The sequence below is a fragment of the Gallinula chloropus genome (assembly GCF_964237585.1).
Source record: "Gallinula chloropus genome assembly, chromosome: 3".
NCBI classification, from domain to species: domain Eukaryota; kingdom Metazoa; phylum Chordata; class Aves; order Gruiformes; family Rallidae; genus Gallinula; species Gallinula chloropus.
Genome location: NC_140087.1, coordinates 24,482,232 through 24,499,464, shown reverse-complemented (window position 1 = coordinate 24,499,464; position 17,233 = coordinate 24,482,232). Strand labels below are relative to the sequence as shown.

At 44.4% G+C, this 17,233-nt stretch overlaps 1 protein-coding gene across 1 annotated transcript in view; it reads left to right on the top strand.

Annotated features, from left to right (window-relative positions):
* Window positions 1–1,961: 1,961 nt before the first annotated feature.
* The window catches only part of MAP3K5 (mitogen-activated protein kinase kinase kinase 5), a gene marked incomplete at its 5' end in the record, with an annotated part of 109,723 nt that continues 94,451 nt past the window's right edge, over window positions 1,962–17,233 (top strand). The window contains one exon of the mRNA XM_084260968.1: window positions 1,962–2,367. Within this exon, the coding sequence (XP_084117094.1) occupies window positions 1,962–2,367 (406 nt within the window). The remainder of the gene's footprint in view (window positions 2,368–17,233) is intronic.

The window sequence follows — 17,233 nt, the reverse complement described above, 5'->3', positions numbered from 1 at the left end:
CCCAGCTAAACCTATAGAAAAACTCACTTGCACTTGGAATAGACACAGTGCTAATAATGAAGGAAGCCTCCCAATTCAGTAATGCTAAGTGGAATAGCATGCTGCTTCCCTCTCCTTTCAGCCCATGACTTCCTTCTGCACTTGACAAACACGGGCTGTTCTCGAGAACAACAGAGACATATTGTTCTTGCTTCCTGTAAGGTGATGTAACTGCAGTGCTGAGTGGATTAACACCGATTCTGCATTTTGTGGAAAATGACATTATTTAGAAAAACACTGATTGCCAGTCAGACTGTAGCAAGAAACAATAACCTACTGTATCTGGCAGATTAGCAAATATTAACTTTTCCCTATAAATTAGTCTTCAGTTTGCTTGTCATCTTCCCACCCCATTTACCCGTTTCTTATCAGCAGAAGCAAATGCCAGGCGTATCTCATCGAGAAAAGGGGACTGCTCAACACAAAAGCAAACAGAGCTACTGAAGGGACTGCTGTGACTAATTTTTTTAATTATTCCAGAATTGATCCTCTGTCTACAGAAGTAATGGAAAACAATGATACAGGAGCAGGCTTTGTGCCAACAAGTTGATTAGTCCTAACAAGATCAATTTTAACAGGATGGGCATATAAACTTAACTATAAATATGTAGAGTACTGATTTCCTCCTTTTCTCCTGTACTTAACAGAAAACCCTAATAAAATTGAGAAAGAAAAAACCAGTTTCACAGCATTTATGTTCAAAAACAGACTGCAGAACCTCTCAACGTCGTTTCGTTTTCAACTCCATTTTGAATTAGAGATTCACTCTTGGCCTGCAAATACTCTGAGAGTTTGGGGTGTTCACACTTCACATTATGTATTATCTCAAATGTCACGGGATTTTCCCTTGACTGTGTGGCCCACCACAGGGAGTTAGCACAGCTTTTGGCTGTAAACTAGCTATCCCAACCAGTTTCCTTTTCTGTGAAGGGCCACTTTTGCTGTCAAGCGTTCGAGTGTTCTCCACTGGTCATTTCCAGGTGAATGTGAAGAACCGACGTCGTCAGTCCGCATGCAGGGGGGTAGTTCCCCGGTTTCCAGGCGGAGCACTTGAAAGGCAGGAGGCTGGTGGTCCTGAGAGCAGCCACAAACCCTCCTTCTGCGGACTTGGAGCTGCTTGGGAGCACAGAGCGGCTGCAGGAATGGTCACGAACAGCTAGTTAGATCACGTAGATCACTTAAAGAGAAAAATAAAATAAAATAAAGGCAGTGAACGGTAAAAGTCCCTTTAACAGGACCAGGCTTCACGCCGAGTCGTTGCACGCGAGAGCGCCGTCTCTTCACAGGGCGCGCCGGGGCTGAGGGCAGGGGGCTCGGGAGCAGCCCCGCGGGGACGCGCCTTGACTTCCCCCCCTCTGACTCCCCCACCGAGGGCTCCCGCTTGGACGCGAGGCAGCCGGGGGTGGGTGCCTCTGCCCGGAGGCGGGGCCGGAGGGAGGCGCCCGGCGCTGGGGCCGCCTCAGCCCGCGCCGACAGGGGATTCGCAGCTGTCGCTGGGCTAAAGCGGGGGCGCCGAAGAGCGATCCCACAAGTGGTTTCTCCCCGCGGCCGACCAATTTTGCTCCGGGAGCGAAGCGGCCGCAGGAAGAGCGAGGTCCCGGGGGCGGCAGCAGGAAAAGGAGTCTGAGCTGCCGCAGGTCGGCTGGCCGGGTAGTTCCCGCAGGTGCGGGGGAGAAGGGAGCGGCGCGTCATGGTGCTGGCGGCAGACGCCGAAGGAGGCTTTGCTTGTCTCCCCGCCTACGGCAGCCTTCGCTAGCGCCCGAGGGAGAGACCCTTGCTTCAGCCCGGCCGCCTCTCCCCTCCAGCAGCTCGGCGGGACCGTTCCGGGGCGGGCGGCGCAGTATGGCATCCGCCTAACCTCGGCCAGCGCAGCAGATCCCGGGACGCGCCGCGGCGGCGGCGGCGGCTGCTCCTCCGCCGGGATGAGTGACAGTAGCGAGGGGATCATCAGCTTGCCGGTGCCCAGCCCTCCCGGCGGCGCCCCCCCCTGCGAGGAGGTTCTCGGCAGGCGGGCGCAAGGGGCCGACGCTGGCGCCCGCAGCCTCCTGCCCGACTTGGCCGCGCCGTCGCCCGGCAGCATCTGGGCTGAGGACGGCGCCGCCGCCGCCGGCTCGGGCATCGCGGCGCGGACCAAGGGTGGCGGCAGGCGGACCGCCGTCACCTACGTGATCAACGAGGCGAGCCAGGGGCCGCTGCTGGCGGCGGAGAGCGGCGCCCTGCAGAGCCTGCGGGAGGCGTGCGAGGTGGTGGGGGCCGCGCTGGAGACCCTGCACTTCGGCAAGCTGGACTTCGGCGAGACGGCGGTGCTGGACCGCTTCTACAACGCAGGTGAGAGCGGCCCGCCGGGGCGGATCGCTGGGGCGGGAGCGGCGCGTCCCGGGTTCACAGTCACCTCCCTGGCCCGGGCCGCCCTGGGTTCACGGCGGGGCGGCGGGAGCAGGCGCGGCCCTCCCCCGCGGCGGGGTCATCTCCGGCTCCGGAGCCCTCCGGGGGCTCCGCTCCGGGGTGCGCCCGCTGACCCCGGCTTGTGGTGACACCCTTCGGGCGGCCGCGGTACTAACGTGGAGAGGCAGAAGTGCGTCTGGACCTGTTTTTGTCCCGCACCAGCGTGTTTTGGAGAAGCAGCTCTGTCAGCAAGCGTGCCGGTGAATCAGCGCTTCTGACTGGTTATTTTTTTACCTGTGGGTTAAACGCGACCTGGCTGGCGTCTCCCAATATCCCGCCAAAGTGCAGGGGTGCAAGTTCCTCCTAACACGCTGAGCTCTGGCTGGAATAGGCAGGAGCTGTGAGGCCCTGGGAGCTCCGAAAAGCAGCTTTGGTACCAGCCAGGTAGCTCCACAATTCCTCTGTGCTGACCTGGTGCCTGGGACGCTCCATGTGTGGGTGCCTGGGAGCCTGTGCTGCAGGCACTGGTTGCATTAAACGTTTGTGGTGGACGGGCTTGAAAAGTTGTGTGCCCTGATGCAGCAGTTGGTGGGAATACCCTGTGCTGCATCCTCTGACCCCAGTTTGCCGGCTTTCCCAGTCTTGTAACAGCTTCATCTGAAGCTGTGGTGACCCGAGATTGTGTGTTATGATTTAATTGCCCCCATTTTTAAAAACAGTAACAGAAAACTTCCCCATCTTTGTTTTTTTTTTTATATTATCAACAGATATGTAGTGTGAATGTAGACTAAAAAGACCTGCTTGCTCGACACTTAAAGACTTTGTAACACTAAAATTATTGTAACAAATGTCTCTTTGTCTTAAAGTGGAAGCAGGAAGGCGCCCTGACCTACAATGTTAAGCTTGTTGTGTGGTATGGTTTTTGTGTGTGTGAAATACGTGTAAAAAAGTTTTGTCTGAAACTGTAGTTTCCCTCTCCCCTGGAAAGGGGGAGAGAAAGGTAACAAAACTGAAACCCTAACCAAAAAACCCCCACCCTAATGGTACAGTAGCCAGTTTCCACAAAAGACTCTTCAGCATGGACATGCTTTCAGGGCTTCTCTTCCTAAGGTGGCAAGCTTTGCCTCATGGGCCGCTGCTTTCAGTTCAGCGAGTGGGTGACCCTGGAGCATGCAGTCACAGCTTCTTCCCTGTGCCTCTTGCAGAGCTGTGTCTTTAAAGGTAACGCTCTCTGAAGTCAGAGGAGCTGTCCTCGCAGGTGGAAATAAAAAAGCCATAAAGCTTCATTGTAAATCCTCTATTCCCCATATACTTAAAATTTCAAGCACTCTCAGATTTCAGTGTTCCAGAGTGGGTAAAACTATTGCTTCTTTTGTGGAAGCTGTCGCATAGCCAGGCTTAAGGTGTTGAATCATCTGTGATGTTTTTGTGCCTCTTACATTTTTAGAGTCTGAAGTGGGGGTCCTGATAGTTCACAAAGGTAGTTCTTGTAATGGGAGATTTGTCTTGAAATGGGCCCCTTTTAATTCTGGCAGTAGGCGTCTGGCATATAGTGCTACATAACTGCACACTTATGTAATATGACTTGCTTATTTCAATGGCTTTTGAGCAAACTGTGTAAATGCAAAAGCTTTTTCTTTCAGTACTGTTTAGCTGTGGGAACTTAATCAAAATATTGCAAAACAGGAAAAATACTTTGCTGTTCTGATTCAGTAGCAAAGCCCATGAGCACATAAAGAACTGGGAGAGATGATTGTCTCATCCCACACCTGGGCTGAATAGGGCAAGATGTCAAAGTTTGTGTCTGCTCCACTTATATTCTGTAACATCGAGTCAGAAGCCATCTGCAATGCCCAAACTGTGGTATGCTGTTAAGGCTGAACTCAGGTCTAGAAGGATCTGTGAGTTTTTCATACTGGTTTTGTTTTTTGTTCCTGTTGCATTTTTGACATGCTGTCTCTATATATAAACTTTTGAGAAGTAGTGGTTTCCCAGAAACTTTAAGCTAGTGAAAAAATGCCCCTCTGTTTAGGAACAGAGCAACATTAAAGAATAGATGCTGTGTAAGCTGAAGAATGCAAATGGGGAGCAGCGTAGGGAAACAAAACCAAAATGGTCATGGAGGGTATAACTATTGCACAGATTATTTGTTTTTAACTGCTTAACAGGGTGGTGGGGTGGAGCATCTGCAGGTGACTTAAACTCCTTCCCTATCCCCCTTCTTGTCCTTTTTCTTGATGTGTGCTTTCAGTGATCAGAGATGATACTAGCAATATAGATAGAGAGTGCCTTGGCAGTATATTATTCAAAAAAACCCAAACCCTAGTACACCATGACTGAATGTCAAATAAGAATTCAGCAGCAAGAGTACTTCCAAATTAAGAAATAGTTAATTGGCTTTACTCAGGGTGTCAAGTCTTACTGGACTCATTGCAAAGTCTAGCTAAGTTACAAGTGTAAGGAATGGTGTAATTTCATGAAGGGTTGGAACTGTTTGAAATAAAATAATACACCTCAACTCTTGTAATGTGTATAAATTCACTCTGATTTTGGGGGTGGTGGGAGAGCTACAGTGTAACGTATCTGTCTATCATCAAGCCTTGCCTTCTTAATATCTTGTTCCTGCTTTGTATAACATAGTCTGAACTCTTGGTGATCTCTGTAGGTTCACTTCGTGCCTTTCACTGCTTCAAACAGAACTTCAAGGGGTATTAAATAAAATCTAATCTCACATGTAAATACTCATCATCCGCTCTAAATGTAGATTAGCCTACTAATAATCTTCTTCTGTCAGCTTCAGTCAACTGATGGTCTTTAAATGCTGAGACATAATTAGCAGCACGTATGATTAGTGAGTAGCTCTCAGCTATGTATATTTGAACCATTCAGGCACCCAATATTAAGAATGAGCTTATTCTGGTGTTTCTGCTTCCATGGTTTAAATTCTGCTTGGTTTCAGGCAAAAAAGAGGCGGGGGGGGGGGGGGGCGGGGGGGAAGCTTATTGAGAAGCAAGTGTCAAATCAACCCTAGAAACTGTTGGAAAAGTGTCTGACACAAATAGAGATTTTGACATTTATCACATTTTCCTCCAATTAAAGAGAGAGTAGGGTGAGGAGAGGAAGATCAAGTCCGGTTTCCTGCAGAACAAAATGTATCTGAGTTTGATCAGCCATCTCAAAGCCTTTTCCCCTTCATGAAGAGGGCACTTAGAGTTTATGGTTTGGCAGTTTTTCTGTTTTATTTTGTTGAGTTGTTTTTTTTCCACTCCAGTTGGATTAAGCTGCTGCAGGTGAATTTCATGTTTCTCTTAAACTCATCTTAATTTCTAAACGGTTCAGAAATGTTCAGAGTCAAGCAATTAGAGACATGCCAAAACATAGCAGGGAAACCTTTCTACTATGCAGTAGATACTCATAGTGTTTTAAAAGTTACCATAGCCTTTGCTATCTCTAATTAGATGGTATTTTCTGTACATAACAGGATCTGCAGATCCAGTCATTGTAGACTTTTTTTTTTAAATTGTTTAGTTCCTTTTGAAAACTGAGCCTTAAATGAGTATAGAGTACCCAAGAGTCTGGTTTAGAAATAAAATGAATGCTTACCTATCTCTTTCAGGCAATTGAAATTAGGATGATGTGCTATCTGTGCAGATTTTTACATGGTCATTATGTATTGTACAAATACATAAATTACACAAATGCTGAACAGAGTGTTTTAGGAAAAAAAAAGGTAAAAGTAATATAAATGAAAAAAAATAGCATGAATCAGTAATCTGGGTCATCTCATCGAGGGAGGGAAGTGCTTTGTGTCAGGGTAACTTCTTCATACCAGCTTTTAGGATTGGGCATATTTTTGTTGATTATAGAAATGTCTTGTTTGACTTGTAACTGGTGTTTACTTTTTAAATTGTATTGATTTTAAAGGGTGGAGTAGATGAGAGGTGGCTGGTAAGTTTACTAGCAAGACAAGTGGTGTGCAGGTGTCAAAACCAGGGAAATTAATAAGGTTTTTGGAGTGACCTGTAGAGTACAGACTGTAAAGGTGAAAGTGATGCTCCTCCTTGAAGAGGTTCGCAATATTTTGAGGGTGATAAACCTTAAAGTTACAGAGAAGCCTCATGAGAAATTTGTCTTATTCTGGAGTATTTTGCACCTTCTTTTGGAGAAACTTGTGTTTGACTTAGTGTGTGGATAGAAGGATCATTTGTTTAGTTTTCAGATGTGTGTTCCTTCTGTTCATATGCCTTGCAGGATTAAGCTACAGAAATTAATTTTTTTGAGGAATTAACGTCCTTTTAGAAACACAGTATCGAGTGTTCTGGCTTCTGTGTGAAACCTTGGAGAGACTGGTTGGAGACTGAGGATGATCTAGGTTTTCTAATCTGTACAGTCACTTGTTTCAGGATGGTTCTCAAGCTAAAGAGCTTGACTGATGTGCTTCTCCTGTAAATCCTGCCTTGTAACTTTAATGTTGTCTTTTATATTTGGGAATTTCCTTTCCTTCGGTTTCTTATGCTCAAGTTTCATGAATCAATGGCTCTTGTTTTATGGGTCTATTGAGAGAATTCCCCAGAACACCAATGATCACCTAAAACAGAGTTCATAGGATAACAAAATAGGTTTAGCCTCTCACCTTTGTTTCAGGAATTCAGCATCATTGCTTTTAGGATTCATTTAGGCTTGGACTAGAAATTGTCAGTGTCAGTTTACTGGGCTTAGAAGCATACTGTGCAGTGTGCTTGAGGAGAACCTTGGCATGCAAAGTGACAGGATCTTCAGAGAGCCAGTACAGCCACTTGTAGATTGTGCAGTTATGCACACTGACAGGCACATAGAAATGTGTAAAGCAGTACCAGGGTTCAACTGCATTACTACAGTTTCTTCCTAATTTCCTCCAAATGTGCATAATTCTAGGATGCTAAATTGTTTTTTGAAGTATTTTAAGCCTTTACAGAAGTTTCCTGGAAGTTCTGTGATTGTGATGCGTTATTGCAGACTCTTCTCTTAAACCCCAAAGAGGTGATGACCATTTCAAAGCTGATGCTCTTGATTCTAGCAGCTGGCATAAATGTTATCCCTATTGTGGGTTTTTTTTGGGGGGGGAAGGGAGTGGTGTTTTGAATTTTTTTTTTAAATGCCTCCTACCACATTACCTGTTTATAGGAGCAAAAAACCCTGCTACTATAGAGTAACTAGCACCTTTAGTCTGTTCCACATTGTCTCTCAGAACAATTAGGGGTGTGTTACCACCTTTTTCTCTGTATTTCTTTACTGTTAGTGAAATAATTAAAAAAAAGGCTTGTCAGACATTTGCAATTCTGTACATGCTTTCTGTGATTACACAGCACTTGCATCCCTCAGTTGCTTTGTTTTTTTGACACAACACCCTACCCCCCATTCCCTCAGGTGCTGCTGAATCACCTCTACTGCTTCTGTAGCATCATGACTGGAGAATCCCTGTTCCAAATTATAGTTCTTGTTATGTAGCAGAAGAAATTATTCTGATGTGTCATTCTTGTCCAAATTCAAGGGCAAATACTTAAAGAAAAGTCTGGTTTCAATGTCAGTGGGACCTGTGTTGAAAGAGCTGTGCATTTCAGCAGTTGTATGTTGCAAGTGATGAGCTGGAGCAAGAAATGCTGAGTAATTTAGTAACGCAGGTAGTGTGCAAAGTAGAGTTGATGGTTATAACTGTGCTCTCAAGATAGACATGTCAGTGATGTGAAGTATTATGAGTACAGACTCTTTATGTCTGGATGCTTAGTAATGTTTAAATGGGGTGGGTTATATAGCTCCTATTGACTCTGGATATTGATTCTTGACTCTATTAGAAGGCAGCATTAGAAACCTTAAAAAAAAAAAGCATAACACATCTTCACCATAAACCAGTATTTCATTCTGAAGCACAGGAACGTGGTCTACATCTACAACTAAAATGACGGTGATGAGTCTGGAAAAAACCAAAATAGCCCGGAGATCAGGTTTCTTCTGTCTGTTCATGGTTTGTGCTAGTGGAGAGTTTCTGAGTTTATGAGGAAATGATGGGATTTGAAACAATGTATCAGTGTATTCACAAATACTTTCATTGGTAGGCCAGCAGTATGTCTATATAACCAGATTGCATGATTGGTAGTGTACCCATAACTTCCATTAGAAGTCAGTTGCAAGTCAAGAGACTTGGGTCTAAGAGACTTAGTCACCAGCTCATCCCAGTGGTTTGTAGTTCTGCTGGGGAGCAGGAGCTTCCCTGGGGCTCTGCCACAGCCGAGAGGCTTGTAGAGCTTCTAGCTTGGGTGCCCTAGGCACAGGAGCCCTGATCCCCGTGTAAATTTCCATCCATTTCTATAATGTAAATGACATTAAGGGATGTTTTTACAGGACTTATTTGCTAAATCTTCCAGCAGTATCAGTGAAATACCTGGATAGATAGTAGGCATCCAGGCATTATTGGGTTTAAGAAGCTACGGGCTTTTAAAATGCTACCTTCCCTGTTCAGTGCACCAGAGTGTTAGAGTTGGCTTTCAAATACTGTATGCTACATAGTATTTGAAGTGGCAGGAGAAATGTGGGTTATGAAATTATTAGGATCTCTTAAAATACAGCAGAGGTACAAAACTCATCATGAGGCATCTATATGAGCAGACATTATGCAGATGTATTCCCCAGTGGAGAAATCAATGAAGCTAGATAAATGCTTTTTGGGAGTAATGCAGAAGGCCTGTGACTGATTTTTCTACAGTTTGCATTTCTGTAGCTCTGAACAGGATGTGTCATACAGAAATGACTCCTGAATTCACCACAGCCATGATAAGAATTTAACTTCTCTTTTTAGTTGCTCTTTAAAGTATATAAGCACAACACACAAACCAGTATGTATGGCAAGTGACAACAAAATGCAACAAATTGTGTCAAAGCCTAAAGGATCAAGTGAAAAATAAAGGCTTTAACATATCATTTAACACCATTATCCTCAGTAAATTTTCCTGTCTTAGTCTTAAATAAAATTAAAGGAGTAAAGGGAGTAACAGTTTCTGATCTATGGCAGTTAATTTTCTTTTGCCTCCAGTAGAGAAAGGCTGAGTTTAAAGCCTGTTCTGTAGTGCTAGTAATTTTAAACTTGTTCCTTTTTTTCTCTCCAGCCTTTTGGAGCAATATGTCTGCATAGGAGCCTGCAAGTTGTATTTCTAAGTTATACCCAAAGAAACTAAAAAACTCAATGGCTTAACAATAATGATAATTTTGCACATTTGTGGTTAAGTTATTGCTGGGATTCTCATCTTTCATCATATGTTCCCAGCTTGAGATGGTCCCCTGACATCCACTGCACAGATTAGTCTCCTACCACTTACTGCGTATGGCTTCTTTCTGGGGGGTTGTATTCAGTGATACAGGCACACTCAGAAGTACAGCATTTTGTTAGAATGAGAGAGACATATGAAGCAGTCAGTGAAGTCATCTTGCACAGCAGAATGTGTTTGTGACACACGACAGCAGAATCTGTTTTGACAATTGGGGAATTTTCTGCTAATCACTGATGGGTAAATTTCAGTAAGAAATTTGTAATTGTTTGTATTCCAAGAGAAAATTAACCTCAGGCTGAGCTTGACACACAAGCACAGGCTGCATTTTTTTTTTATAGTATATATTACTTTTTTTCCTCCTCTGAGACCAAATTTATTCTTTGACTGGAGCAGATGTAATACTTCTTTCAGCTATTAAGAGCTGCTGATGAACTACTAACAATGGCATGCTGGAGTTGAATTCTCTTCTAAATAGTGTCTGCCTTTATTCATGACCTTTGGGATGCATTTAGGTGCAGCATAGCGCTTAAAGATTTCCCACAGACTGACTCATTTGAAGTCAGTGGGAATCAGCATTCTTTCAAATCCCACAAGCAATGTACGTTTTGATTTAGGAACTAGATACCCTTGTAAAAATTTGGCTCTGTGTTTCTTCCTTACTGTAATAAAGTAAATGGGTTGCACTGGGACTTGCTGATGGCATCGGTGAATGTCTCTTGCAGAGGGTGCGCTCTGGGTGACTAACCAGCTGATGCTTTCAGTGGTGAAGACAGCTTTTCAGTGATGTCTTCACAGAAGAGTTATCCACAGCTTTTGCAGAGAGCTTTATCTGATCATCTCTCCCTTTGCACAGTACCTGTCTGACAATGGTACAGTAATGCTGCCTTTCAAGCTTCCAGGGGACTATAGACTGAAACCTGCAGTCTGTGAAGTGTGAAGATGCAGGTTAAATAATTATCAAGAGTTGAAAGTCCTCCAGCACCTTCCCAGGGACCGGTTGCTTGACCGTAGCAGGGGGGCTCTGGGTGTGTGCAGGGAGGACTTGGTGATGTACCCAGAGGGCAGGAACGCTTGTGCTGCTGTAGGTATTCATTTATGGTTCTGAAGTGGGGCCTCTTGTGCTCGGGATAAATTTATCCGGTTATGTTGACACGGTAGCAAAGTGCTGCATTTAACTCCCCTGCAGAGGCACGCCCATATGATTAAAAGCTCTTACTTCCACTGCTCCACCTTCAATATGATTTTTACAGCTACACAGGCTTAAAAGCGTGACCGTACTGTTGGGTTCCCCCCCCCGCCCTCTAGAAAACCACCTGAGGGGGAACATGTAGATGGATGCTATAATTTTGTGTTTTATTGGTTTGTTACTGCTTTTCAGTGCAGTATCTAAGATAAGGTTTCCCAGCTTTCCTCCAGGAACCTTACGGGTGACTCACACCAAAATGGGTTGACTTTAAGCTGGATGTACGTACACTGACCACTGGTGCTGCTTCCATGTGCTGGCAATAACGTGGCATGCTGGTGAAAGCCAGGTTTTTGGTTGTGTGCTGCATCCTGACGTCACTTGTTCCTTGCAGTTTGTGCCATCAGTGGAAGTGACATGTGGCATCTGTGGAGAAGGGCAGGAGCTATTTGCCTCCTGAGTGTAACCTGGTCTTCCAGATCACAGTTGGAAACGAGAAGTTTATGCCAGGCTGTTAGTGTGAAGAACTGGGAATCCTTCCAGGTCTCCTTGGGAGCGGAATTTGGTCAGTTCTGCGCAGCATCAGCATTCCTGGGTCAAGTGCAATTGCAAAAGGCACAGTGCCACTGTCCTGATCACTTTCACTAGAAAAGAAGTGGCTGTTACCTCTGTAAATAAACTGAAGTCCTGTTTATTTATGTTCTCTGTTTCTCTGAGGTCAGTTTCAATTTTTGTTTTGTGCAAAGCTGAACTCCACTGGTAATGGTACTTTCTTTTCTATTGCATTTTAAGGTTGTGTAACTCCAAAGCCTTGGTAGCTCTGGATTCAATTTATTTCTGCTGGAGTTTTTCTATTCCTTTTATGTCTTTCAGGGTTGTCACTGAATTTGGGAATCTTCCCAATTTATTAACCAGGAGTAACAACTCTGGTTATAGTGAGTGTTGCACATATGAAGCGTAGGAGAGATTGCAGGGCAAACCAGGAAAAAAAGGCACTTCCAAAATATCCTGCACAGTTCAAACATTAAATCCTGCTTTGCACAGCAAAGCTGATTTTGAAAGGGTGCTGGTGGAGGGAAGAGGGAGCAAGAGCATGTTCCCTAGTGCAGCAGCTCCAAAGGGCAGAGAGGAGAAAAGGCATTACCCTTGTCAGGGGAGCAGGCTGATGCAGCCAGTGCTGGTACCTTTGAGGAAGTGCAAGGGCCCTGCAGCACTGCCTGCTTCTGGTCTGTTCTTGAGGGATTATGTTCTTTCCTACCCCTAGATCAGAGTGAGCAGAAGACTCTTTCTGGTTTGGTTGGAGGGTTTTGGTGGTTGTTTTTGTTGTGATCGTGTGTTTGGGTTTTTTTTTTCTTGCTCTCACGGTCCAAGGGCAGTACATGGGCCCTCTGATTTACTGTAGCAATAGAATGCCATGTCCAGTGGTGAAGTTTGAACTTCAGATGGTAGTCACAGAACAGTAGGGGTTGGAAGGGACCTCTGGAGATCTAGTCCAACACCCCTGCTAAAGCAGGATCACCTAAAGCACATTGCACAGGATCATGTCCAGGTGGGTATCTCCAGAGAAGGAGACTCCACAGCCTCTCTGGGTAGCCTGTCCTGTGGCTCTGCCACCCTCAGAGTGAAGAAGTTTTTCCTCATGTTGCAGTGGAACTTCCTGTGTTCCAGTTTGTGCTCATTGCCTCTTGTCCTGTCACTGGACACCACTGAGAAGAGCCTGTCCCCATCCTCTTGGCATTGACCCTTTAGATATTTATAAGCATTGATAAGATCTCTGTCTTTTCTACAGGCTCAACAGCTGCAGCTCTCTCAGCCTTTCCTCATATGAGAGATGCTTCAGTCCTCTCCCTCATCATAATTGTAGCCCTCTGCTAGACCCTTTCCAGTAGTTCCCTGTCTTTCTTGACTTGGAGAGCCCAGAACTGGACATGGGACTTCAGATGTGGCCTCACCAGGGCAGAGTAGAGGGACAGGATAACCTCCCTTGACCTGCTGGCTACACTCTTCTTAATGTCCATTGGCCTCCTTGGCTGTGAGGGCATATTTCTGGCTCGTGGAGAGTTTGTTGTCCACTGGGACTCCCAGGTCATTCCCTGTAGTGCTCCTTCCTAGCAGGTCAACCCCTAACCTCAGCATTGCTGAGCCCAGGTCTGTAGCTGAAGAATGAATGCTTCCTGAAGCTGTCAGCATGAGTGAGGAAGCCCTCTCTGGCCTGGGTGAGATCTGGGGAGGGGTGGTGCCTGGTGGGTTCTGGGAAAGCCCTTCCCAGGTCAGATGCTGTGTTGCCAGCACTGTCCAGGGTTGAGACTGTTTGATGCAGCCCAGCTGGGCTAGCAGCTTTTTGCTGGACCCCTCGGGGTGTTTAACAGAGCTCTATTTGCAGATGTGTTGTCAAGCGTCTCCTGGGCAGGATTCAGCTGCCACTCAGCTTGTATTGAAGCTTTGCTCTGATGCACTTATTTCTTCGAAGTTTAATAAGTGTAAAAGTTTGCAGAGGTCATTAAATGTGAAGCAGTTTTAACTTGGTTTAAATACCTCAATGTACTTGGGTGTATTTCACAATTTAGATGAAAATTGAGAAAGTGTTAAAAGTTTGCATTCTAAAAGTGTTCCACAAAAGGAGCAAGAAAATAAGGATTCTTGCCAGTAATTCTGTTACCAGAACCCATGATCTTCCTTTTCCAGCTGATGCAAGGAGGCCAAAAGGCAATAAAAACACTAGGAAAATCGCCTAATCTAAAGCAAGAGCTTCTGTAACAAACCCTGCCAGAGGGGTGTGTAACTGGAAAACTTCCAGTCCTTTTTGTTGCTTAACTGCTTGGATTTTGGTGTGTTCTCTGCAGTGTCCCAGAAGTGTCCCTGGTTTGAATGATCAGCATGTTGACAACCTTATATTTTGTCTCACTTTTCTGTTCCAGTACTTTAATGGTAGCTCCAGTGGAAAAATTTCCTTGTAGGCAGACTGTGCCTGAATGGAGTCGGTTTGTGCTGTGGCTGGTTGCAAGCTGTCAGGTACCTGTTTCCAGGGTTTAATTCAGTTCGTAACAAATTGTTTCTTTGGTCCCTATTATCAACTGAAGCTATTGATTCAGAGCTGCTGCTGTATAAATTTCTAGCTGTACTTTTGCAGTAGAACTGTCTCAGGCTAATCGATATGGCATATTTTCACATAATCTTTAGTGCTGATAAATACAAGTAAAGTGACAGTTACTGTAATATGCATATCAATATCTGGAAGGGTAATTATCCTCCTGATAAGAGTACTGTGCTGCCTCCTTCTACCTAAGAAGGGAAAGAGGATCCTAAAATCCTCAATCAGTAGGAATGCTGGAAGAGCGGGTATGCTGTATTCCTTTGAGGTGCAGTCCCATGGCAGCTTAAGTGGAGGCAAAACTGGACTAACATGCTTGTCCTTGGTGCTGCTTTCAGTGCTCAGAGAGTAATGTAATGAGGTAGGTCAGGGAGCCAACCTGACTGCTACCACACTCTTTATTTCATTCTGGTTAGCTTTCTGTTGAGTAAGGTCTCAGAGCTGAGCAGGCATTTCTGAGGACAGCAGCAGGACTGCAGCAACCTGAGTTGAGATTGCCTAAAGGTGTGGTTTCATGTTATTCTTGATCCTGTCTCATTGTGGGTTGCCTCATATCCTTTCCTCTTCCGGCAAGGGTGGCTAAGGAGTGTATTTCATGTTGGCTGTGCCAGCTGTTTGTGCTCTCAGCCTGATGTTTTTCAGAAGCTCTGGGTTTACAAGAAGGTATGAAAACATTTGGGTTTTGCTCTGGATTGAAACAAACTTCAGGGCAGCTCATCAGCTGAAAGTTCAAAGATTCTGCCACTCAGGTGGAAATTTGTGAACGCATCTCTGATATCAAGTGAGAGCATTCATGGAAACGAAGCTGAGTTGCTTGCGCTGCTAAGTTCCCAGCTCTGGCAGGTTTTTGGCCTGAGCCAACTAGTGCAGTCTCAGTAGTGTGTGAAGGACAGCAGCCTGAGGCTAGGGGAATGTAAGATGGGTATAAGCCATTCCATTCCGCGTTGTCTGTGTGCTGAAGTGGAGGCATGTTTAATCAATCAGCATTGCTTTACTGTTTTCCTAGTTTAAGTGTAACAGGTGTGCCTCTCTGAAGAGGTTTGAAGCTTGAGTTGACAGCTGAGGATGTGCAGAGTTGCGGTACCATATCTGTTCAGGGAGGTGGGTGAAAGGTATTACATCTGTGAATGCACAATTCCAGCAGCTATCTTGGCTTCTAAATTCATGGAATCACAGGCTGGTTTGGGTTGGAAGGGACCTCAGAGCCCATCTGGTTCCAACACCACTGCCATGGGCAGTGACACCCTGCACTTGACCAAGTCGCCCAGAGCTCCATCTATCCTGGCCTTGAATTCAGAGTCTGTCATGGGGCTCTTGAACTAACTGAAGGGCAGTGGGTAGCTATTGCAAGTTTAGCCCTCAGTAGCCATCAAGCAGATACCCTGCTAATATGTACTACCTGTTGAAAACAAAACTTTCCAAAAAATGCCTTATTGCAGGTACAGCATTTGTGTGTCTTTCCCAGCACGGATCATCAGTTCCTTTGTATCTGAGTGTAACATACCAAAAGCCATGGGTGAATGGGATGTAAAAAATTTATTTTCCATTTTAACAAATTTGGACTTCTAGCCCAAGTGCAAGACAGTCATAACTGAGAGCATCTCTCAGTTCATGTTTTGGTAAGATACACTATTTTTTCAGTACTAATTTAATCCTATTATAATGAATAAGCTTGATTGTGGAAGAAATAAAGTTTCAGGAGCTTAATTTGGACTTGTGCTATTGCAAATGATTTGTTCAGTGCTGACAGAAACTTGTTCGTAGGTTTCATGGTTTAATGTACTGGCCTTTGTATCCAGACATTTTTTTTGATCAATCTCAGTATTCTGCAAAGTGAAAGAGGGGTTAATTTTCTCAAAATGAATGTGTGAGTAGGTGCTGGTTGGTGTCCCTTTTTTTTTTTTGTGTCTTTTAATGTTTGTTAATCCTAAATTATTCTCTTTTTCTCTTCGAAAGTTGAAGAAGAGGCTGAAGTGTTGAGAATTCAAGTGTTAATACAGTGCAACTGCAAACTGAGATACATTTCTTAGCAGCTGTGTTGGTTATTTGGTTTCTGTAAAGCTGAATATCTATTTTGCTGGCAATTATTCAAAGACTTGCATCTGCATAGCTTTCCTATTCACATCAGTAATTGTTGTAGGAAAAAAGATTTCTATTTTTATCATAAATGGCTGTTATCTTACTAGTTCATCATTTCAGCTTGAATGGAGGCTTGAAGCCTATGTTGAATCTTGCAGTTAGATCTTGCATACTGAGTTATTTCAGTTAATTGGTACCAGACTGCTTGGAATACTAATTGAATTCTAGAAATTATTTGGAATGAAAACACTTCTACTCTTACATAGAATGCAGAAGGAATAGAAATATAAGATTAAATAATTCAACTGTTAAATGCACAAATGGGCATTCATACCATTTCAGGTCTACTAACCTATGCCAGTCATCAAACTTTCACTGTACCACTGATTTAGCCAGCTGGAATTGGTTACTTCAATAGCTGCTTCTGGTATAATTTCCTTTAGCTAGATCAGTAGTCTACTTTCTCAAGTAAAATGTTTGACTGTCTTTCTATCCTTTTTGTTCCTTGTTACCACTCAGAAATACGATGCTATGCAAGACACTTAATGTGTAACCTCATTTGTAGCTTTGGTGCTAGTTCTGTTTCAAAAACTTATTACTGGAATATACTTTTTTTTCTAAACATGGAGTTTGACACTCTGCTAGGTTGGTGAGTGTCCATGTATCATTACATCAAAATCCAAGTCAGCACTTGCAGCATTTCAAGTGCTTTATCTCATGAGTTGTTTCTACCAGCCACAATGCTGGCCGCTCCCATTTGTGGGTAATATGTTTACTTTTGGATTTCATCTGTAGATTCCAAAGGACTTCTACGGAGGGAACAAATAGCAACCTCATGAGAGGGATAGAGAACATCCTGACTTGCCTGAAGTTTAGTAGTGGACTGTAGCTACTGCTGAGGAGATAACAAAGGTTTCCTGAGCTACATCAGATGTGCTGCTGCTGTGGTCACTGGGCATGAAGATAGGATTTATTTCTGTTAAGAAGACAAGAACATCTATGGTCCTTCAAATCAGAAGAAAAGGTGTTTTAAACTCTTACACAGTTGTCGAATATTGGATTTTACTGCAGTAATTCTGGATCCACATTGTAGTAAAATAAAAGCAGGCTTTGGTACTGGCATTGTATGGTTTGCCTTTGGAAATAAAGTGTGAG